An 18,360-nucleotide genomic window follows, 5' to 3' on the forward strand; every position below is an offset into this window, starting at 1 on the left:
GCATCGCCTTTTGAATACGGCAGCGTGCTGTTCAAGAGCCAAAATCAGCTGGGTACATCAGCGGAACTCACCTTCTACAAATTAACCTGGTCTTTAGAGATAAATATACAGTAGGATTAGTAAATGATCACAATAATTTTTATGACGTCACATGAGTTCATTTGCATAAACACAGGACAGGATTTCCTGTCCTGGACCCTGCTACCCTCAGGGAGGAGATACAGGGTCCTAAGAGCACCCACAAAAATCGCTTGAGGGACAGTTTCTTCTCACAGGCCACGAGACTCCTTAACATATACAAATAGTGTAGTAGCCGTACTGTACCGCACTGCAGCTGCTACCATCACGTATGACTAATGTTCAATAGTATGTTTAATTAGGTATATGCTATTTGCACCTAACAGAATGTTATTATGTTTAATTATGTTTAAAGTATGTTCATGCCATTTGCACTATGGGCAGTGAATACGCCACTGTCTGTGGCGTGTCTTACTGCTTTATTGCTTGTTGCCTCTTGTTTTTATTTATTTATCTTTTATTTTTTGCACTATGTTGTAACGGAGCCTACAGCACAAGAATTTCACACGTGATACTTGTACTACGGAGTGACAATAAAAATCTTGAATCTTGAATCTTGAATTTGATGTTGCAGTCCTCTGAGCCAGAATCCAAGATGAGCATTCATTCATACAGAAGCCAAATTCATATCAAAAGAAATGATCCACTAAACCATAAATAAGGACTATTAGTCTATGCGGTCATTAGAACTACAGGATCGTCGTCAGACACTCAGACAGGCAGCATCATTCCCCTCATCTAAATGTTACAGGGTTGAACGTGTGAGTTCAGGTCTGTCACTGTCTCCCTCCCATCACAGATGTTTGGTTGAATTTGGCCAATGACTCCTGCAGAAGGATCAACAGTGATTTCTGGCATCGCAGACCTACCATGATCTCAACACCAAACCGCTATAAGTTGCTTCCTCTGCCCTCTCCTCAGACTTAGCTTACCCCTAATTCCCAACAGTATTCAATCATTTCTAAACTCATTCGTACAAACTTACTTCTGGGTTCTTCATCTGTTTGCATGGACTCCGACTGCTGCGATATAGGGATGCATACAACTAAATCTTTCCATGATGGATGACGAGCATTTCATCCTGACTTTATACTAACGTTACTCTACCTGATAATAAATGAGGTCTATATTTCATCGCCATGTGACTGTACAGAATCCCCATTTGCTTTCCTCAGATTGGGAATAGACTCAGTGGTATTTAAAGATCCAGTAGGGGGCGGGGCATTCCAGCCTGCCCGAGTGCTTTTTATCCCCTTGTCATTTCCGTCAATCTCCCCACAGCCAGTGTGAAGCAGGAAATGAACCCAGCGCCGGCCAGCAGCCCTGCACTCTGACAAATAAACCGGTCAAGCCTGCAGGCTCAAGCAAAAGACTACTATTCAATAAATGTATCACCTGTTGGCATCTAAATTCGAGCCCTGCTATTTTGGACTAATGTGATATACAGTGCCATTAGGCATCACAGTGTGCTACAAAGCGTCCTCAGATAACCTCAATGTCGCAAAACCAGACACTGGAAAAACCTTTTGGCCATGATCCTGGGAACCTGACAAATGTGCGAGCTCATGTTTGATTGGCTCTGGCACATGTCACATGTCAGTTGTGATGTGGTCTGGCCATGTCTTCTTTGCTCGCATGGGCGCGAGTCACTGCGAGACTTTCATTATAAAAAGGTCAATACAGAATATATTCACACCAAGTCCAAGCTTGTTCAATCAAGACAGCATCCAATGTGTGATACCATCAAGAAATAATACAAGTAAAAAGAATATATAATAAAAAAAATATATACAGTATATATAATAATAAATAAATAAAACACTCACCAAGAGATGTCAGATTAAATCCATAGGACCTGCCTTTTAAGAGATAAGACTTACTGGATTTTTTTCTAGAACTAAAGACTTCTCCTGCAATGTATCACAGCCGTTCCCTGACTGAACACCTGGCTGTGAATTAAAGCAAATATCTTCCACCTCTGTGCTTTTCCCAATACCAGCATGAAGCTAAATTCATTCCAACCTACTTTTAAAGTATACCTTACACCCCGCCCTTACAGTTGCACTGCCTATCCCATTGGTCCAGTCCTTTCATCCAGATTTACCGCCACTGTCTTGTCTCTCTGATATATAAACATATGGATTGGCCACTTTGTAATTCGGCCTTTCACAGATCTATTTTTCAGCTGACCTCCGTTTCAGTTCACAGCATCACTGTCACTTCATTAATGATCCAGCAGGGGTGCTGTTTGCTCCTGGAGTGCGGGCGTTTGCCCTCACAAGTCCATCATTTGCTCTTAATGTTACAGTCCCAGATTAGATGAGAGGTCAGGTCTCGACATTGAGATCCTGTTGTTCCTGCAGAATGAAAGGATTTTTGGCATTTGTCTTGTCTAGACCCGAGACACATTTACTCTCTTCATTAAGAATGATTATTATAAACTGCTGTAGAGGTGCTGACTTTAGTCAGCATTTTTAGCAGCGACCAATAAGTCACTCTGTTGGTTGGTCGGTTGGTCCAACGATTCCCAACCTGTGAGCTGCGGCATTGCAAGTGGGTCGCCAAATCATTACACTGTAAAAAAAAATATATATATACTGTATATATATAATAATAATAATAATAATAATAATAATAATAATAATAATAATAATAATAATAATAATAATAATAATAATACCAAAAAAAATGGGGGTGGGATATTGAGGTGCCAAAACTCCCAATAAGTCTTAAAAAGTGATCGTTTATTTTCGAGAGCATCATTATGTGACATTTCATAGCCTAAATAACATGTTGATAATTGGCTATAGGTGCTGATTTCCCCCTTTTCATTTCCCAATACATTACTTTGGGGAAAGCACAGCAATATTATAATGCACCAATTTCCTATTTTTTGCCTGTATCAAATGTGATTTTTCTCAACAAAACCTGTTTGTCCCATTATAAGAAATCTATTATTATAGATTAATCTATTATATTATATTTTACAGTATCTCTACCTGTGCTACATGTACATAGTCTCTGTCTGTGTCATGTCAACTCTTTTCTCTCTTTTTTAACTTCTGCAAACAAAAAGCAACCATCAAAAACCAAAGCAGGTCCTCTACTTCTGCTGTGTGACGTGTGAAGGAAGACTTGGCAGAAGCCTACTGTGCCACAAAAATGGTTGATGCATACTAGTGCATAGTGCACAAGCTTGAGGATTTCTAACTGACTTCAGAGATCCCAGCGACTTACTTGTCTCCCATTTCTCTGTCTGGAGACACCCAATCAGGAACTGATGTGGACACGGTCATTAGGCCCATACATCAAACCAGTTACACAATCAGGTCACATGGTTTGCACTAGGGGTGGGAATCACCAGATGCCCACGATACGATACTAAAACGATACTTGAGTCACGATACGATAGTATTGCGATATTGCCGATATTACGATATATTGAATATTGCGATATATTGAATATTGCGATATTTCGATATATTGCGATTTCTTACTTTTTCAACTGCAAATGATGTCACCAAAGGAATACTTTGTCAACATCTGGTTTATATAAGAACAATTTTTCAGTCTGTACATCTGACTTCAACCATTTTATTGCAGCAACATTGTCAAGTAGACAGACCAACAACTTTCATAAAGTCATGTCATAGTTGCATGCACCTGACAAACTGAACTGTTTGTTACAGTCTACTTACAGTCCACCTTAACTGGATGTGTGTGTGGACTACTGTACTTAGGTAGTTTTTGAACAATGCAACTTCACTTACACAAAACATCTTGTGCAGCCCATTCAGTAACTGGGGAATTTGTAAATTACTGTTATGACAAAACTGTTACTGTTAAAACAAAATGAAAATATGCTACCGTTTGTTTACTGCTGGCCTTGGAACTAAAGTTTATAGTAGCCCGGTGGCCTGGCATGGCCTGCAAAATTTAATTTTATTTAATTTTATTTATTTATTTAATTTTTTGCAATATCGATACGTGGCGTCCAAATATCGATACAATATCGTCAGGCAAAATATCGCGATACTATGGTGTATCGATTTTTTCCCCCACCCCTAGTTTGCACGCGCTCTGTCAGACTCACCGCGCTCCCCTTCTTCAGCGGGCGGCCGGTGAGGGCGGCCCTCAGCCCCCTCCCTGCCAGCCAACGCCCAGCCGTCCTGCTGCCCTCAGGCTCAGGGTGCCTGGAAGAGGTGCATCCTCTCGAGCTGTGACGTGAGGGATCACGGCGTGACGTGAGGGAACACTGAGGTTTGAGCTCACGACGAGAGAGACGACCGGACGCTTTGAGCCTGCGACGCTATAAAGCCAGTAATCCAGTGTGAGAAAACACCCAAAAGTCAAGATCCTCAAGGTGGCTGTGAGCGCAGCAACCCATCGCTCATGTCAACAACCTCCTCTCCTCCACAGGCTGGAGCGAGGAGTGCAGCCGCCGGCTAAGCTACTTTGGAACTTGGCTAAAGGATTTAAGGGACGGACGGACGGACACACACACACACACACACACACACATGCGCGCGCTCTTGACTTACATGCACACCTCCTGACCAGACTCAGCTTAACAACCACTGACCCATAATCCAGTAAGTATGACTTGTGTGTGTGTGTGTGTGTGTGTGTGTGTGTGTGTGTGTGTGTGTGTGTGTGTGTGTGTGTGTGTGTGTGTGTGTGTGTGTGTGTACGTACGTATGTACATGCGTTTGTTTGGGCTCACCACCTGTGTTTTGTTTTGCTAAATAATTGTGTGGCACTGGGATGCCGATTATCCCACTGCACATTAATGGGAAGACAGTTAGCCTTAATATCTGACAACAGACTACAAATCTACAGTATGGTATGCAAGAGATTATAATCGGCCTTTTTCACATCAGCCATTTTGTGTCTAAAAGGCAGAGTATACAGGTACAACCAAACCATTAATGAAGGCGCCAGCACTGAAACACCTAAATGGATTGGAAGTTGGAAACCCTCATTAATGTAGTTCTCAACGTAAGTTCAAGCAGGAAGACTAATATCTTTTACACTTCCTTAATTCACTTTATATCTCCACTCTTCAATCTACTCACAAGATCATAATAAGCTGTCAATTTCCGGGTTTCAATGAACAATCAGCTGGTTGCCGCCCAGTCTCTGTTAACCAATTGCATAGTGTCACATCACTGCTCATCACCTCTCACCCTACGCACCTCCAGTGTAAGCCTATCACGTTGCTCCACAACCCAGTCGTAAGCCAATTGCTTGGAGGCGGGTTCCTTAAATATGCTTGTTTCTGTCTCATTCAGCCTCTCAATCATCGCTGCTGTCAGGCTCGCACCCTCCTCCTCCCCTTCTCCTCCCGGTCATCGCAGACCTATCCCATTCTTCAGTCGGAAGAGTCATCATGAGTCTCAGAAGGAGATCACCAGCACCTCTAGTATCTAGACACTGCAGGGGGATATATCTGGATGCTGATCTGGGCTGGTGCAGCTCTCTCAAGATCTCCCTGCGGTGTCTAACCGCCAAAGACTAATAACAATACTTTATTCTCAACATTCTTTCTGTAGTAAATTATTCACTTTATTGTAATAAATATCACTTTATTCATCCTTTGGTCTCTAGTCTCTCCTGATTGAAATGTTAATTTGTGTTATTTTGTTTTTATGTCTTTACATTTGAAAAATAGTAAAAATAGTAAAAAATAAAGAGAAATGCACATGTCTAAACTTCTGACTGGTAGTGTATATTTTAGGAAAGATCTGTGGGTTAAAGAGAAGGGCAGACACAAGTTGCGTCAAGTTGTGTCAACACAACCAGCTGGGCTACATGTGGTTACAGAGTCCGGGGTCTTAAAGGAACAGCTCACCCTAAAATCCAAAATACATATTTTTCCTCTCACCTGTAGTGCTATTTATCCATCTATATCGTTTTGTGTTAGTTGGCTGAGTTTTGGAGATATCGGCCGCAGAGATGTCTGCCTTCTCTCCAGTACAATGGAACTGGATGGCACTCGGCTTGTGGTGCTCGAAGCACACAAAAAATACATTTGAAAAAAACTCCACAAACAGCATTGTCTCTTTCCAGAAATCATGACCCGGTTACTCAAGATAATGCACAGACTTTGTTGTGAGTTTCATGTAGGAACTATTTTCTTTTGCAGTCTCATGTAGGAACTAGCTAGCAGCTAGCGGGTGTAGTTCGGTCAAAAGAAAATAGTTCCTCCATGAAACTCCTCATAACAAGGTCTGTGAATTATCTTGAGTAACGGGGTCATGATTTCTGGAAAGAGACAATGCTGTTGAGTTTATCAAATGTATTTATTTGGCACTTTGAGCACCACAAGCCGAGTGCCATCCAGTTCCATTGTATTGGAGAGAAGGCAGAAACTCTGCGGCCGATATCTCCAAAACTCAGGGCAACTAACACAAAATGATATAGATGGATAAAAAGCACTACAGGTGAGAGGGAATATATATGTATTTTGGATTTTAAGGTGAGCTGTTCCTTTAAGCACCAAACTGTCTCTGGGCACAGACAGCAGGGAACCGTTGTGAGTTTGTTTTGCACAGGTGAGTGGCAGAAGTCTGTTTGTCTGTATGGGATTACTGCAAGCTAAGAATAGCAGCCCGGGAAAGGAGGGACTCCCCACTGTCCAGATCAGAGGTCCTAAACCAGAGCAAGGAAAAACAACAAGCAGCACAGTGCTGACCTGCAGCCCAAACACAAATGTTCTTCTCTCCACCTGTTTCAACACGACTCACAATGCAGCGCTGCTGCCAGCACTGGCTGAGCTGCTGCACACTGAGGAGCAAGCCAGGGCAAGAAAGTATTATTTTAGGGTCACGTTTGTCCTTTTATGGGCAAATATTTAAGCAATATAGCATGAGAGCCAGTGTGTTGTGGCAAATATATCCCGCTGATCAGCTGTTATCGGCCGAGTGGGATAACTGCTGAGCAGCGGGATATATGCCACAACACATGCTGCTCGAGTGCTATATTGCTTTTATAAAACGGTTTCCAAGTATGATAATATAATAATAATAATAATACTATGAGTCCGACTGCCATGGCATTCTGATAGAGTCAGTTGAAACACTACTGTAAGGCGGGACCGCAAGAACGTGCGGGTGATTTGATTGGATCGTTCTGGAGACTGAAGTTGACATTGGCCAATCCTGGCGCTTGCTGAGAAGCTGAGAGCTTTCTGCAAAGCCCGACATGCAGCTTGAGTGCAGCGCTGCATTCTCAGCGCTTGCTGAGAAGCTGAGAGCTTTCTGCAAAGCCCGACACCAACTAACATTACGGGGTTAAATGCGGGGTTAAATGCGGGGTTAACAGCCTTTTTTTTGCAAAGAAGACATTAGCCCGTGTCTATTCTTGTACAAAACATAATTTTCTGCAAAGTATTAGTAAAGTTATAAGCGAAGATCGATTCACAAGGATCTGACAGCTGTCTCCGCCATTTGTTTTTTCTACATTGTCATTTGAGGTAACCAAAGCCTTTTAGTAAGAGAGTTGCCATGGCAACTCATAACAGTGGGTTACGGGATTTATACAATGGCTGTGAACCAATCAGATTGCTTGATTTGAGAGAGCCGTTTTATAAAAATATATATAACATTTGTGGGGGGAAATAGTATATAAGGATACAGCAGGCATCAAAACAGTGTGTCTTGGTCTTGGATCTTGAGATAATCGGTAATTAAGTGCATGACCTGAAAAACCTTCACATGAACCTCTTGGAGGAATTTTCCAATTTGGCCTGAGATTAATTGGACCCAAACTCTTCTCAATTAGGTAATTAGTGAGCCTCTTTGAGGACTTAATACTCATTTTGCCTGACTGTGTACTACTCATGCTACACTGCAAAAAAATGCCCATCTTAACCTCGGCTAACCTCATATTCACCCTTCAAATCTTAATTTCCCAAACCAAATGAAAATCCTGATTATAGGGGAAGAACATTTCACATGCTTCTACTGAAGGTTCACTTACTTTCTTGAATGAATTGGAATTATTGTTTAGCATACAGCCACTTTATTCAAGAGTTTGTGGAGAGCAGCATGAGTGACATTTTGATTGTGGGATTGTATTGTAGAATCAATGAAGTATAAAGTTATTGTTCTTTGTCATTTTTGCACTATAACCTTCTTCCATCACCCACATCCGGCCTAGCCACTCCCCCTACCCACCCCTCAAAGCCCAACCCTCTACGACAGGGGTACTTACACTTTTTTAGGATGAGAGCTAATTACAAAAAATAAAACGAGTCGCAAGCTACTTCTTTTCCCCTTGGCCCCCCAAGTACCTATTTAGCCCCGCCCCTTTCCTGACCACGCCTCCTCCCACCACCCCGGCCTGGCCTGCTGGCAGCGTTGTGGGAGAACGAAGCTTTGGGGCTTAGTATTGTATAAAGAAAATGAGCACGCATTTGAATTCTAAATATTGCTGTAAATTGTTGTATTGTTGTAAATATGTTGACCCAATCAGGTAAACATCCAGTTACTATCTGAAAACATAATTTCTAGTGTCTGTTATTTCAATAGTTTCCCCATGTGGAGTTCTTTTTTTATCAAGTCTCAATTTGAATGCAATGTTCATATCTGGTTTTCTAAATTAAATTTGGCAGTAAAGGTGAGCAGTGACAGAGAACTGATTGGTGACGAGGCGCTGCTGTTTTACTGTTATTGTTTTAATCTTCGCATAAGGAGTTCCTTTCAGGTCGTAAACCTTATTCACACTTTATATGGACGACGATTTGACTGCTATAAAATCCCCGGCCGGCAGTGCTCCTCAGTGCCTTGGTGGTGGTTAGGCACTGTGTTTATGACCTCTGACCCCTGACCTAGCACAGGATGAAAGAGTCACGGCTTAACAACGTAAAGCAATGTTGACAGGAACTGCCTTTGTTCCCAACTGCCAGCAGAGAAGCCATGTGACTGCTGAAATCCTTTGATTTTGGCTGATGCGTTTTCAACGTATCTGACATCTGATTAAGGAGAATGTAATAGTGTTAATGTTAAATACGATATCAATAGAGAGCCGCAGGGACGAGTCCGGAAATCATCGATGCTAACAGTCCTGGTTCTTCACTGTTTTCACCTATGGGAGTTTTGAATGGGTTTTTGGCGCGATGCTTCTAATAATCTCTCTGGGCAACGCTGGCTTAATCAAACGTGAACCAGTGTTTAGTAATATCATCTTCACACAAGAGGACCGCTTTTATGAGTTTTGAAGCTTTTACGTGCCGTTAAAAGGGCGGCTAGCTAGCAAATGAGACTACACTGATGAGTCGATGGGGATATATACGTCAATAACGTCACCACTTCAAAGGACGAACACGGAAATTCTCTTTCCCTCACCTGGTTCAGCCCGTTCAGCCCGGGGTAATCAGTGCACACATCCAACAACAGTCCAGGTTGAGTGCTGACGTGACGTGGAAGCCTATGCGACAGTGTGTAGTTCTGGATTAGCTTAGTTCGAGCTTTTTACTTCTAGGGCTCGCATTTACGCTACAAAACTCATGAAAGTGGTCCTCATGTGTGTGAAGATTATCCGACTGAACTCTGGTTCGCGTTTGATTAATCTTGCGTTGCCCAGAGACCGTATTTGAAGCATCGCGGCAAAAACCCATTCATAAATCCCATAGACAGAAACAGTGAAGAACCAGGAAGTCCCGGACTTCCTGGTTCTTCACTGTTTCTGTGGATGGATGGACTGCACAAGACAAACGTTCAAAACTCAGCCGCGGGGTCAAGGTGATTGATTGGAGATAATAGGAGTCCGACAGATAGGCTAACGTTAGCCTCCACTATGACCACAGACAGAGACACTGCATGTTTTCCATAGCAACAGGCAACAACATGGAGGAAGTCAAAGTGCAGAAGTTGCAGACGTTGTAAAAGTGGATTCCCGTTACCGCAACAGCGATCATAAAGGCAGTATGGCTTATACCGGACATATTGGAAATATCTGGTAAGTCTTTGCTTGTTGTACAACACTGTAGTGTCTGATAGAAGAGCAGCTAGCAGCTGCTAAAAGCTAATTACGTCAGCTGACGAGTCTCGGCCAGAAAGACTGCTGTTCGCCTCCCGTGTGAAACGGTGGCAGGTTGGTTCGGGTCACTCTGAGATGTCTCCACTGCACATGGTAACGGTTATTATATAGATGTGGTTCCGGGTCGGGGGGTGCAGGTCTGGTATCTGGCGGGCCAGGTTGTGGGACTGATTGGTTGCGGGGACGGGTCTTGAAAATGAGACCGGCGCAGGACTCTGCTGCCCGCTTTACAGTTAGCCAAAGTGTTCTGTTTGAAGTAGAGTGTGTGTGTCTGATGCCATTATGATACAACACAGACGCCTTGGGTTCTACCTCTTTCTGTTGCCTCTCCAGCTCCTTCATGCGGATTTCTCTGGCCTCCGCCCTCGCTGCCCTCTTCGCTGCCAGCCGGGCCTCGGCCTGAGAGAGAGAGAGAGAGAGAGAGAGAGAGAGAGAGAGAGAGAGAGAGAGAGAGAGAGAGAGAGAGAGAGAGAGAGAGAGAGGAAGAGAAACGGAGAGAGAGAGAAAGAGAAACAGAGAGAGAGAGAGAGAAAGAAAGAGAAACAGAGAGAGAGAAAGAGAAACAGAGAGAGAGAGAGAGAGAGAGAGAGAGAGAAAGAGAAACGGAGAGAGAGAGAGAGAGAGAGAGAGAAAGAAAGAAAGAGAAACAGAGAGAGAGAGAGAAAGAGAAACAGAGAGAGAGAGAGAGAGAAAGAAAGAGAAACAGAGAGAGAGAAAGAGAAACAGAGAGAGAGAGAGAGAGAGAGAGAGAGAAACAGAGAGAGAGAGAGAAAGAGAAACAGAGAGAGAGAGAGAAAGAAAGAGAAACAGAGAGAGAGAAAGAGAAACAGAGAGAGAGAGAGAGAGAGAGAGAGAGAAACAGAGAGAGAGAGAGAAAGAGAAACAGAGAGAGAGAGAGAGAGAGAGAAAGAGAAACGGAGAGAGAGAGAGAGAGAAAGAAAGAAAGAGAAACAGAGAGAGAGAAAGAGAAACAGAGAGAGAGAGAGAGAGAGAGAGAGAGAAACAGAGAAAGAGAGAAAGAGAAACAGAGAGAGAGAGAGAGAGAGAGAGAGAAACAGAGGGAGAGAGAGAGAGAGAAACAGAGAGAGAGAGACAATAGCAATTGATTTAGTCGAGGTCGCACTGGCACACAACTAAACATCTATAAAGGGTGAGCGATCATGTGACCCAACACCTTTTTGCAAGTCATGGTTAGGAATAGAGAGGCAAAGTGACCGCCTACTTCCTGCTTCAGCACTGTACCAGAGATTTTCATCCGCCATTTATTTTCCCATACACATTACGTAAAATGCTTATAAAAATAGTTTTACTGGTTCAAACCAAACGGTACAGATATATTTAGAAAAAGGAGAGACCGCATAACATTTCATTGGGACCAAAACATTTAAAAGAAATGCGGGTTTAAAGAAAATATTTTTTCGATGTTTTTTTAAGTTTTGGTCCGAGTGAAATGTTCTATGGTCTCTCCCGATTATAGCGTTAGCTGAACCCTTTTGGTTCGACGAAGTACAACTATTTTCTAAGCATTTTAGGAAATGTCTATGGGAAAATAAATGGCGGATGAAAATCTCTGGTACAGTGCTGAAGCAGGAAGTGACGTTCACATTGCCTCTCTATTAAAAACCTTGTCAGCTGTCAAAACAACATGGATTAATGGTTCTTATGCTCCTAAAAACTGAAAAAGCAGCACAAGTGTAACGTCACATTCATATCGCAGATGGCCAGCTTCATTTTTGCAGAACATGCTCCAAAATTTGGGCTAATGTGTTCCTTATGTGGAAAACCATGGCTTAATAATCAATCAAAATAATAAAACAGAAACAGAAAAGTGAATCCACTATGGATATTGCTTCAAAAGCTGCTAGCTGGATCAGTAGCATTGTAGCAGTGTCTATAAGCACAGAATAGCAGTGGTGTGCTTCAGACTCACAACACATATAGCTCAGTGTATATGTGTATTAGCAGCACGTGCTTCAGACTCACAACAGATATAGCTCCGTCAGTGTATATGTGTACGCAATCTCGTGAGAATGTGGAGAGCCAGTCATGCATGCAGTCAAAAACGGTGTGGAAATGTATGTATTTATATTTCTGTATTTTTTACGATAGTGCCTTTGCTCCACTCGGCACTCGGGGCAAGAGCAGGGCCTTTTCCTTAAAAGGATCTCTCTCAGAGTGTGTGTGTGTGTGTGTGTAGTGTGTGTGTGTGTGTGTGTGTGTGTGTGTGTGTAAGCACTTCCTTCCTCTGACTCTGTGGCAGACACAATGTGGCTGCTCGCCTCTAGGCGGGGTCAGTGCACCAAGCCCTCCTACCGTCACACTACTGCATTTCCCCAATGTCAGACACCATGACCGAGTAAGAGGCAAACACAGACGAAGAAACACAGACGTTTCTCATAGCCTGCACGGCACGGATACACACACACACGTACACACACACACACACACACACACACACACACACACACACACCTTTAGCTTTGACTTTCAGAACCCTATTCACCTTATGCAGCCCCGCCCACTTGACCCATTGTATCACGACTTCCTGTTCAAAACGCCGGCTGTTTTACCTGCTCAAACTAGTCTGACTCACCTGGTCAAACCTAGTTTGACTCACATTATGAGTCAGACCAGGGCTGCGTTCCAATACCCATACTTGTACTTCTTTCTTGTAGTATGTACTGCCGCTGCCCTCACAAAGTATGGATTGTAGTGTGTAGCATGCATGCAAAATGCATACTATTGGGACCATGGATTGTATAATAGATGGATAAAGCCAGCGTGACGTCACCCATTGGGTTTTGATAGCAGAAAATGAGGCTTGAATCTCCCGCTTCCTGCTCATCGTTGATTGGTTGAATGGATTAACTTTACACGGAAGTACGGGCAAAGAACTTTTATGGAAAGAACTGAAAGCTCCATATTGCCCCATTGCAACATCAGCGCCCAGCAGCCTCCGCCATTTTTTATTTTTGGAAGCGTGACAGCGCCAAAAGAACCTCGCACAGGCTCGCAGTGGTCAGCTGCGGTAGCGCGGGCCCCTATAATCAGCCTCTCTAAACAGTAACTCAACGGGAGAACACTCTAAATTTCGTGGATTCACATCTTTTCTGGGCGTACTGCAAATCTTGACTGAAGTGGTGTAGTGCAGGGATGTAAAACAACAACCATATTGTGGAAACTAAGCAAAATGTTTCGTTTTCTTTGTTTAGTTTTTTCAAGATAAATAGCTAATGCGGCTGTCGTCCACTCCGTCAGAAGTGTGTTGCCGTGGTTTTAACCTCGGGTCCTTTGCATTTACTATTTATCTTGAAAAAACTAAAAGAAAAAAACGAAAAATTTTGCTTAGTTTCCACAATATGGTTGTTGTTTTACATCCCTGCACTACACCACTTCAATCAAGATTTGCAGTACGCCCAGAAAAGATGTGAATCCACGAAATTTAGAGTGTTCTCCCGTTGAGTTACTGTTTAGAGAGGCTGATTATAGGGGCCCGCGCTACCGCAGCTGACCACTGCGAGGCGCATTCTGTTTCCAAAAATGGCCGGAGTTTCGTCTCTTTCCTTCCATGCTCTTTGGTACGGGGAGAGAGGGCTGTTAAAACACTAGTAGAAGAAGAAGGAGGAGGAGGGGGCGGCTGCCCCTAGCGGCTGCCGGGGGGGTTTCCGAATTTGTCTCACAGGCTTGAACGACTGCCATCTTGTTGTTCGCTTCTGTTTGCTAGCTTGCTCGCTGGCTGGCTGGTTGCAGTGGTGAAATGGTCCAGGACAACAAATATAATAACTTTTAGTCCGAAGGTATGGGCGAGTAGGAGTCCAGCCAGCCGACCACCGTCTTGTCCGGGGCCTGGCCAAGAGACCATGGTGTGGTGTGATCCTGGTGCATTGTGCCTGAGTAGCTGGTGTGAGTCTCCAGCCTGCTAGCTGCTGCTAAGCCTCCACAAGGTAAACTGCTATTATACTTATCTCTGGGCAAACTCTAAAATTGATAACTGAGGTGGATTTGGTCGCGCACTTGGTGCTCTGCTATGTTGGACTCGTTGGACTGTTTGAGTGATGCTCATGTTTGTAAGCTAACGCTAGCTCGATTAGCATCGTGTGCTAACGTGTGAGCACCGTTATAGCCTACTTTAACTGAAATTTGGTGGCGTTATGTTATAGTAATTAATATAACACGGTGTCGTTTGTTTCTTCAAGGGATGGCCGTCGGAGTACCATGGTGGAGCAGGAACAGCACAACAGAACAGAGGCACATTGTCCCTTGGTCAAATTATTTGTGAAAATGAATGCTACGTTTTGATTCCCATGTGCATATTACTGTGAGAATATTGCTGATCATCAGTTGTTCAACCTAAGATATTGCAATAACATAAGCTAAATGCTGACAGATTTGAGACTTTTGATAGATTTACTTTGAGCCATTTGGTATGTATCTGCCAGTGTGTTTTTGTCAATAAACATTGCCAACAAAGAACCTTGTTGTGTAGGCTATGTGCTAAAGTAAATCATGTACCCGAATGTACCCCAAATCTCATAGAACGAGCCCATTATAGTTGTCTGGTCAGAGCAGGCAGGTTGTTAATAAGATGTGATATAAAGATATTTGATGTCGAGTGAACCAGCTTCGACCAAATGACCAGGAAGAAGAATGAAGATGGAGAACCAACCGACTGCTTCAAATCAACGAATGATTTATATTTATTGAAATATGGTTATCTGTAACAATTCGACATAAACAAAGGCTACACCATGCAACATATATTTTGATATCATTCAAACTTAAAGAATGGTTAATTTTCCACCATGGTAGGCTGTACTGCTGTGAAATGGTTACCTATATTTGTATCAAGTGTTGCTTGGTAGATTATCTATATATGCCTAATTTACCAGTAGACATATTCGTGCAAGACCTTAGGCTATGTTGAGTTATATCGATCTGATAAAGTATGTTTTAAAATAAGGATAACAAATTGCTGAGCTTGGCGGATGCCTCAAGACAAGTATGTATCATTTTTAAATGTCCAATACCATACAGAAAAGCAAATTGAACAAACGACCAACAGCTGAAAAAAATGGAGGAGCTGGCGTGCTCTGTCGTATGTGTGTCTGTTTGTTTGTTGGTTTGAGGTGCTCTTGGTGAGGGAACAATTATAAGATAAAGTGCCAGAGGCCACTTACTTTGTCAGTTTGGTGGTCTCAGGCAGGGACCAAGGCGACACTCGTAGGTAAGAGGAAGAAAAGTGGGAAAAGTAGGAAAAGGTAGTTGCCTACGCGTTTCGGCCGCTGTGGCCTTCGTCAGGGCAAAAAAAAAAGTCCAAACGACCAACAGCATTCAAGTCTGCAAAAACTTGTGATGTTATGTCACGTTAACATATAACCTTATGACGCTTACTGTATAACATGGACAGACCATTTAACGTTAGGCTACTTTACATACCGTTAGATAACGTTAAATGGTCCGCCATGTTATGAGCGTCACGTTACATGTATGCCATCTATACAGTTACGTGTGTCTACTAACATTATTAAAATATCATAAAGTAGCGCTATTTTCTGATAATTTGCTAAAGTATGACTTGCTATCTGCTAGCCATACTAGCCTTGTTTTGCTAGGTTTTCTTATTCGTGTACTTTCCGCAGACTAGATGCCTTTGCGGCACATTGCTGCCTCTAACGGGCGGAAGTATTACTGTTTCCCAATATCCGAAGTATATCGCCTATTTTCCTCGAAATGGGGCTATAATTAAAAAAACTGGAGCCTTGAGAGCATGAAAAATACTTGAAATTGTTTTTTCAGACCATAAACTCATTTGTAAAGTGTTTATTTAAGACAGAGACCGAGAGAGAAGTTGGCTCGTTTCACATAGAGTTGAATGGACGTTCAGGGATGATGTTACACAAGCTGCGCCCCCCACTGGCCATTTGAGAGTATGGCAACTTCCGCATAGGACTCAAAAAGAGACTGGCTGTAATGGCCACTGATTGGGACACACTACATCTGTCGTCACGTGAGCTTCCTGAACTCCGACCTCTTGCTCACTTCCGCCGACGTCCGCAGCGCCACATTTGAGTTTTTTTTTTTTTTTTTTTCAATAAACAAAGTCTGGCAATAACAAACAGTACATTATACAAAAAATTCAGACTAAGCATTTACAAAATTGGAACAATCAAATAAACAAATTGCTGTTATATTGTAATGTATGTTGTTGTTTCTAATAAACTGATGTGATGATACTTACATGCAGTCTCATTCTTTTTTCTTTTTTTTTACTATAATTTTTTTCCCGATTTTTTTATCCCATTTTATCCCCCATTAGTGCTCACTTGATTTCTCAATCCTGGTTGCTACTCCATCCTCTGCCGATCTGGGGAGAGCCGAGACTGGCTCCATGCTTCCTCCGAGACATGGGCAGTCAGCCAGCCGCTTCTTTTCACCTGCCAGAGGAAGCTTCACCGGTAGGACATAGCACGTGGGAGGTTCACGCTATTCCAACCAGTTCCCCTCCCTCCGAACAGGCGCCCTTAACGACCAGAGGAGGAACCACATTAGCAACCAGGATATTGCATGTTTTTGTGAAGGGGGTTCCTATATGAAGGAAACCCCCGGGAGGCACGGGGAAAACATGCAAACTCCACACAGAAAGGCCCTTTTGACGACCCCACCCGGGCGGTGGGCACTCGAGGACATGCGGACGGGCACGCATTCCTTCAGCGTTCACATCGTCCCAGGTGGGAATCGAACCCTCGACCTTCGAGCTGTGAGGCGATAGTGCTTACCACTGCACCACCGTACCTCCCCTTGCAGTCTCATTCTTAACAGTATAATAACGTGCATATTTCTGTCAGTGTTTTTATCATAGTTATTGACGTGTTCACGGCGTCATGGAGGTGGGCGTGGATTATACACGCAGCTCAGTCAGTGCGACGTAATTCCAGTAGGTGGCGGTAATGCACAAAAAGTTGTATGCCAACCGCCATAAAACATTAGAAGAAGAAGAACTTCCGCTGCGCAAAGGATTGTGGGGAAGTTTGGCTGGCGCAGCATGCATCGATGCATACTCCGAAATAGGAGCTGATGTAGTACAACATCCTGGTACTCTTGGCATACTGCATCTGACATACTATGTATTGGGACATACTAATTCTTTTTTTGCCTACTAAATAGTATGGAAGTATGGGTATTGGAACGGGGCCCAGGTTTATGAGTCACAGGAAGTGTAAATACAATCGGAACTTCCTATTGTATTTACACTTCCTGTTAGTCTCTCAAGCCAGACGGTCTCTTCTGCATAAGGTGAATAGTCACATTGTTTTAAGGAGCCTTATCTCTAAATATTTGCATCTGCCTCTAGACTTTAAAAACATGTAGAAGACTGTCTCCAGAACACAAACCAAAGCAGACATGACCTCTGCATCTCTGCATCTTTGCTTCTCTCTGCACTTCTTCAATCTTGGAAAAAAATGGCTATTGTGGAAAAAGCTCCAACTGTTTCCACCTTCCTTTAGAATCAGTTCTGACCAAAGAAGCCTCAAATCTAACTTCTGTGGGGAATAAATAGATGATGGCTGGATGTTTGGTTGTTTTACTTTTCCGTTTGCAGAAGCACATTCTCGGAGTTCACTCCTCTTCATAAATCTGGCTCAAATGTCAGTTTGTCCCCCGGTTCACCTTTTCTGTTACGCTCAGAAGATTCAATGGCTTCTGTGATGAGAAGACCATCACACACAGAGCCTAAAGGTTAGGTTACAGCAGCTTTTGTGACTGGAGAGTCGTCAGCACAAATCCCCCCTGACCTACAAACATCTCACCTACAAACATCTCACCTACAAACATCTGGAAAAGGAAAGGGAACGCAAGATGCTTTCCACTTCCTCAACAAATGCCATTTAGCCAACGCCAAAATATCACAAACCAAAAAAGGGACAAAATGTAGGCTATCGTGGATCTGAAAAATTAATCGCTATATTAGCTCGATTTGAGTCTGTTGTAGTACTCACAAATGAGACAGTTTGACAGTTTGCCCATCACTATTTCACAAGCTCTCCTTTGAAATTATATTATTTGCACGTTTTTTTGTGTGTTTACATTATTCTAGCAAGCCAATGCCATTGCTAGGAAGATTTGCATCTCAGAAATGACTTAATTCTGCACAGCGATACTTTGTTGTCATTGAACTTTGATTTGTTACATCATATCATGGTTGTATCGTGATGAAGCCCATATATGACAGAATGAATCGTC

At 42.9% G+C, this 18,360-nt stretch overlaps 1 protein-coding gene across 1 annotated transcript in view; it reads right to left on the reverse strand.

Moving 5' to 3' along the window:
- Window positions 1-18,360, reverse strand: part of LOC310781440 (leucine-rich repeat flightless-interacting protein 2-like) — a 90,068-nt gene that overhangs the window by 39,414 nt on the left and 32,294 nt on the right. Inside the window, exon 2 of the mRNA XM_083642069.1 lies at window positions 10,432-10,518. Within this exon, the coding sequence (XP_083498195.1) occupies window positions 10,432-10,518 (87 nt within the window). The remainder of the gene's footprint in view (window positions 1-10,431; window positions 10,519-18,360) is intronic.

The sequence above is a fragment of the Poromitra crassiceps genome (assembly GCF_964638095.1).
Source record: "Poromitra crassiceps genome assembly, chromosome: 8".
Lineage (NCBI taxonomy): Eukaryota > Metazoa > Chordata > Actinopteri > Beryciformes > Melamphaidae > Poromitra > Poromitra crassiceps.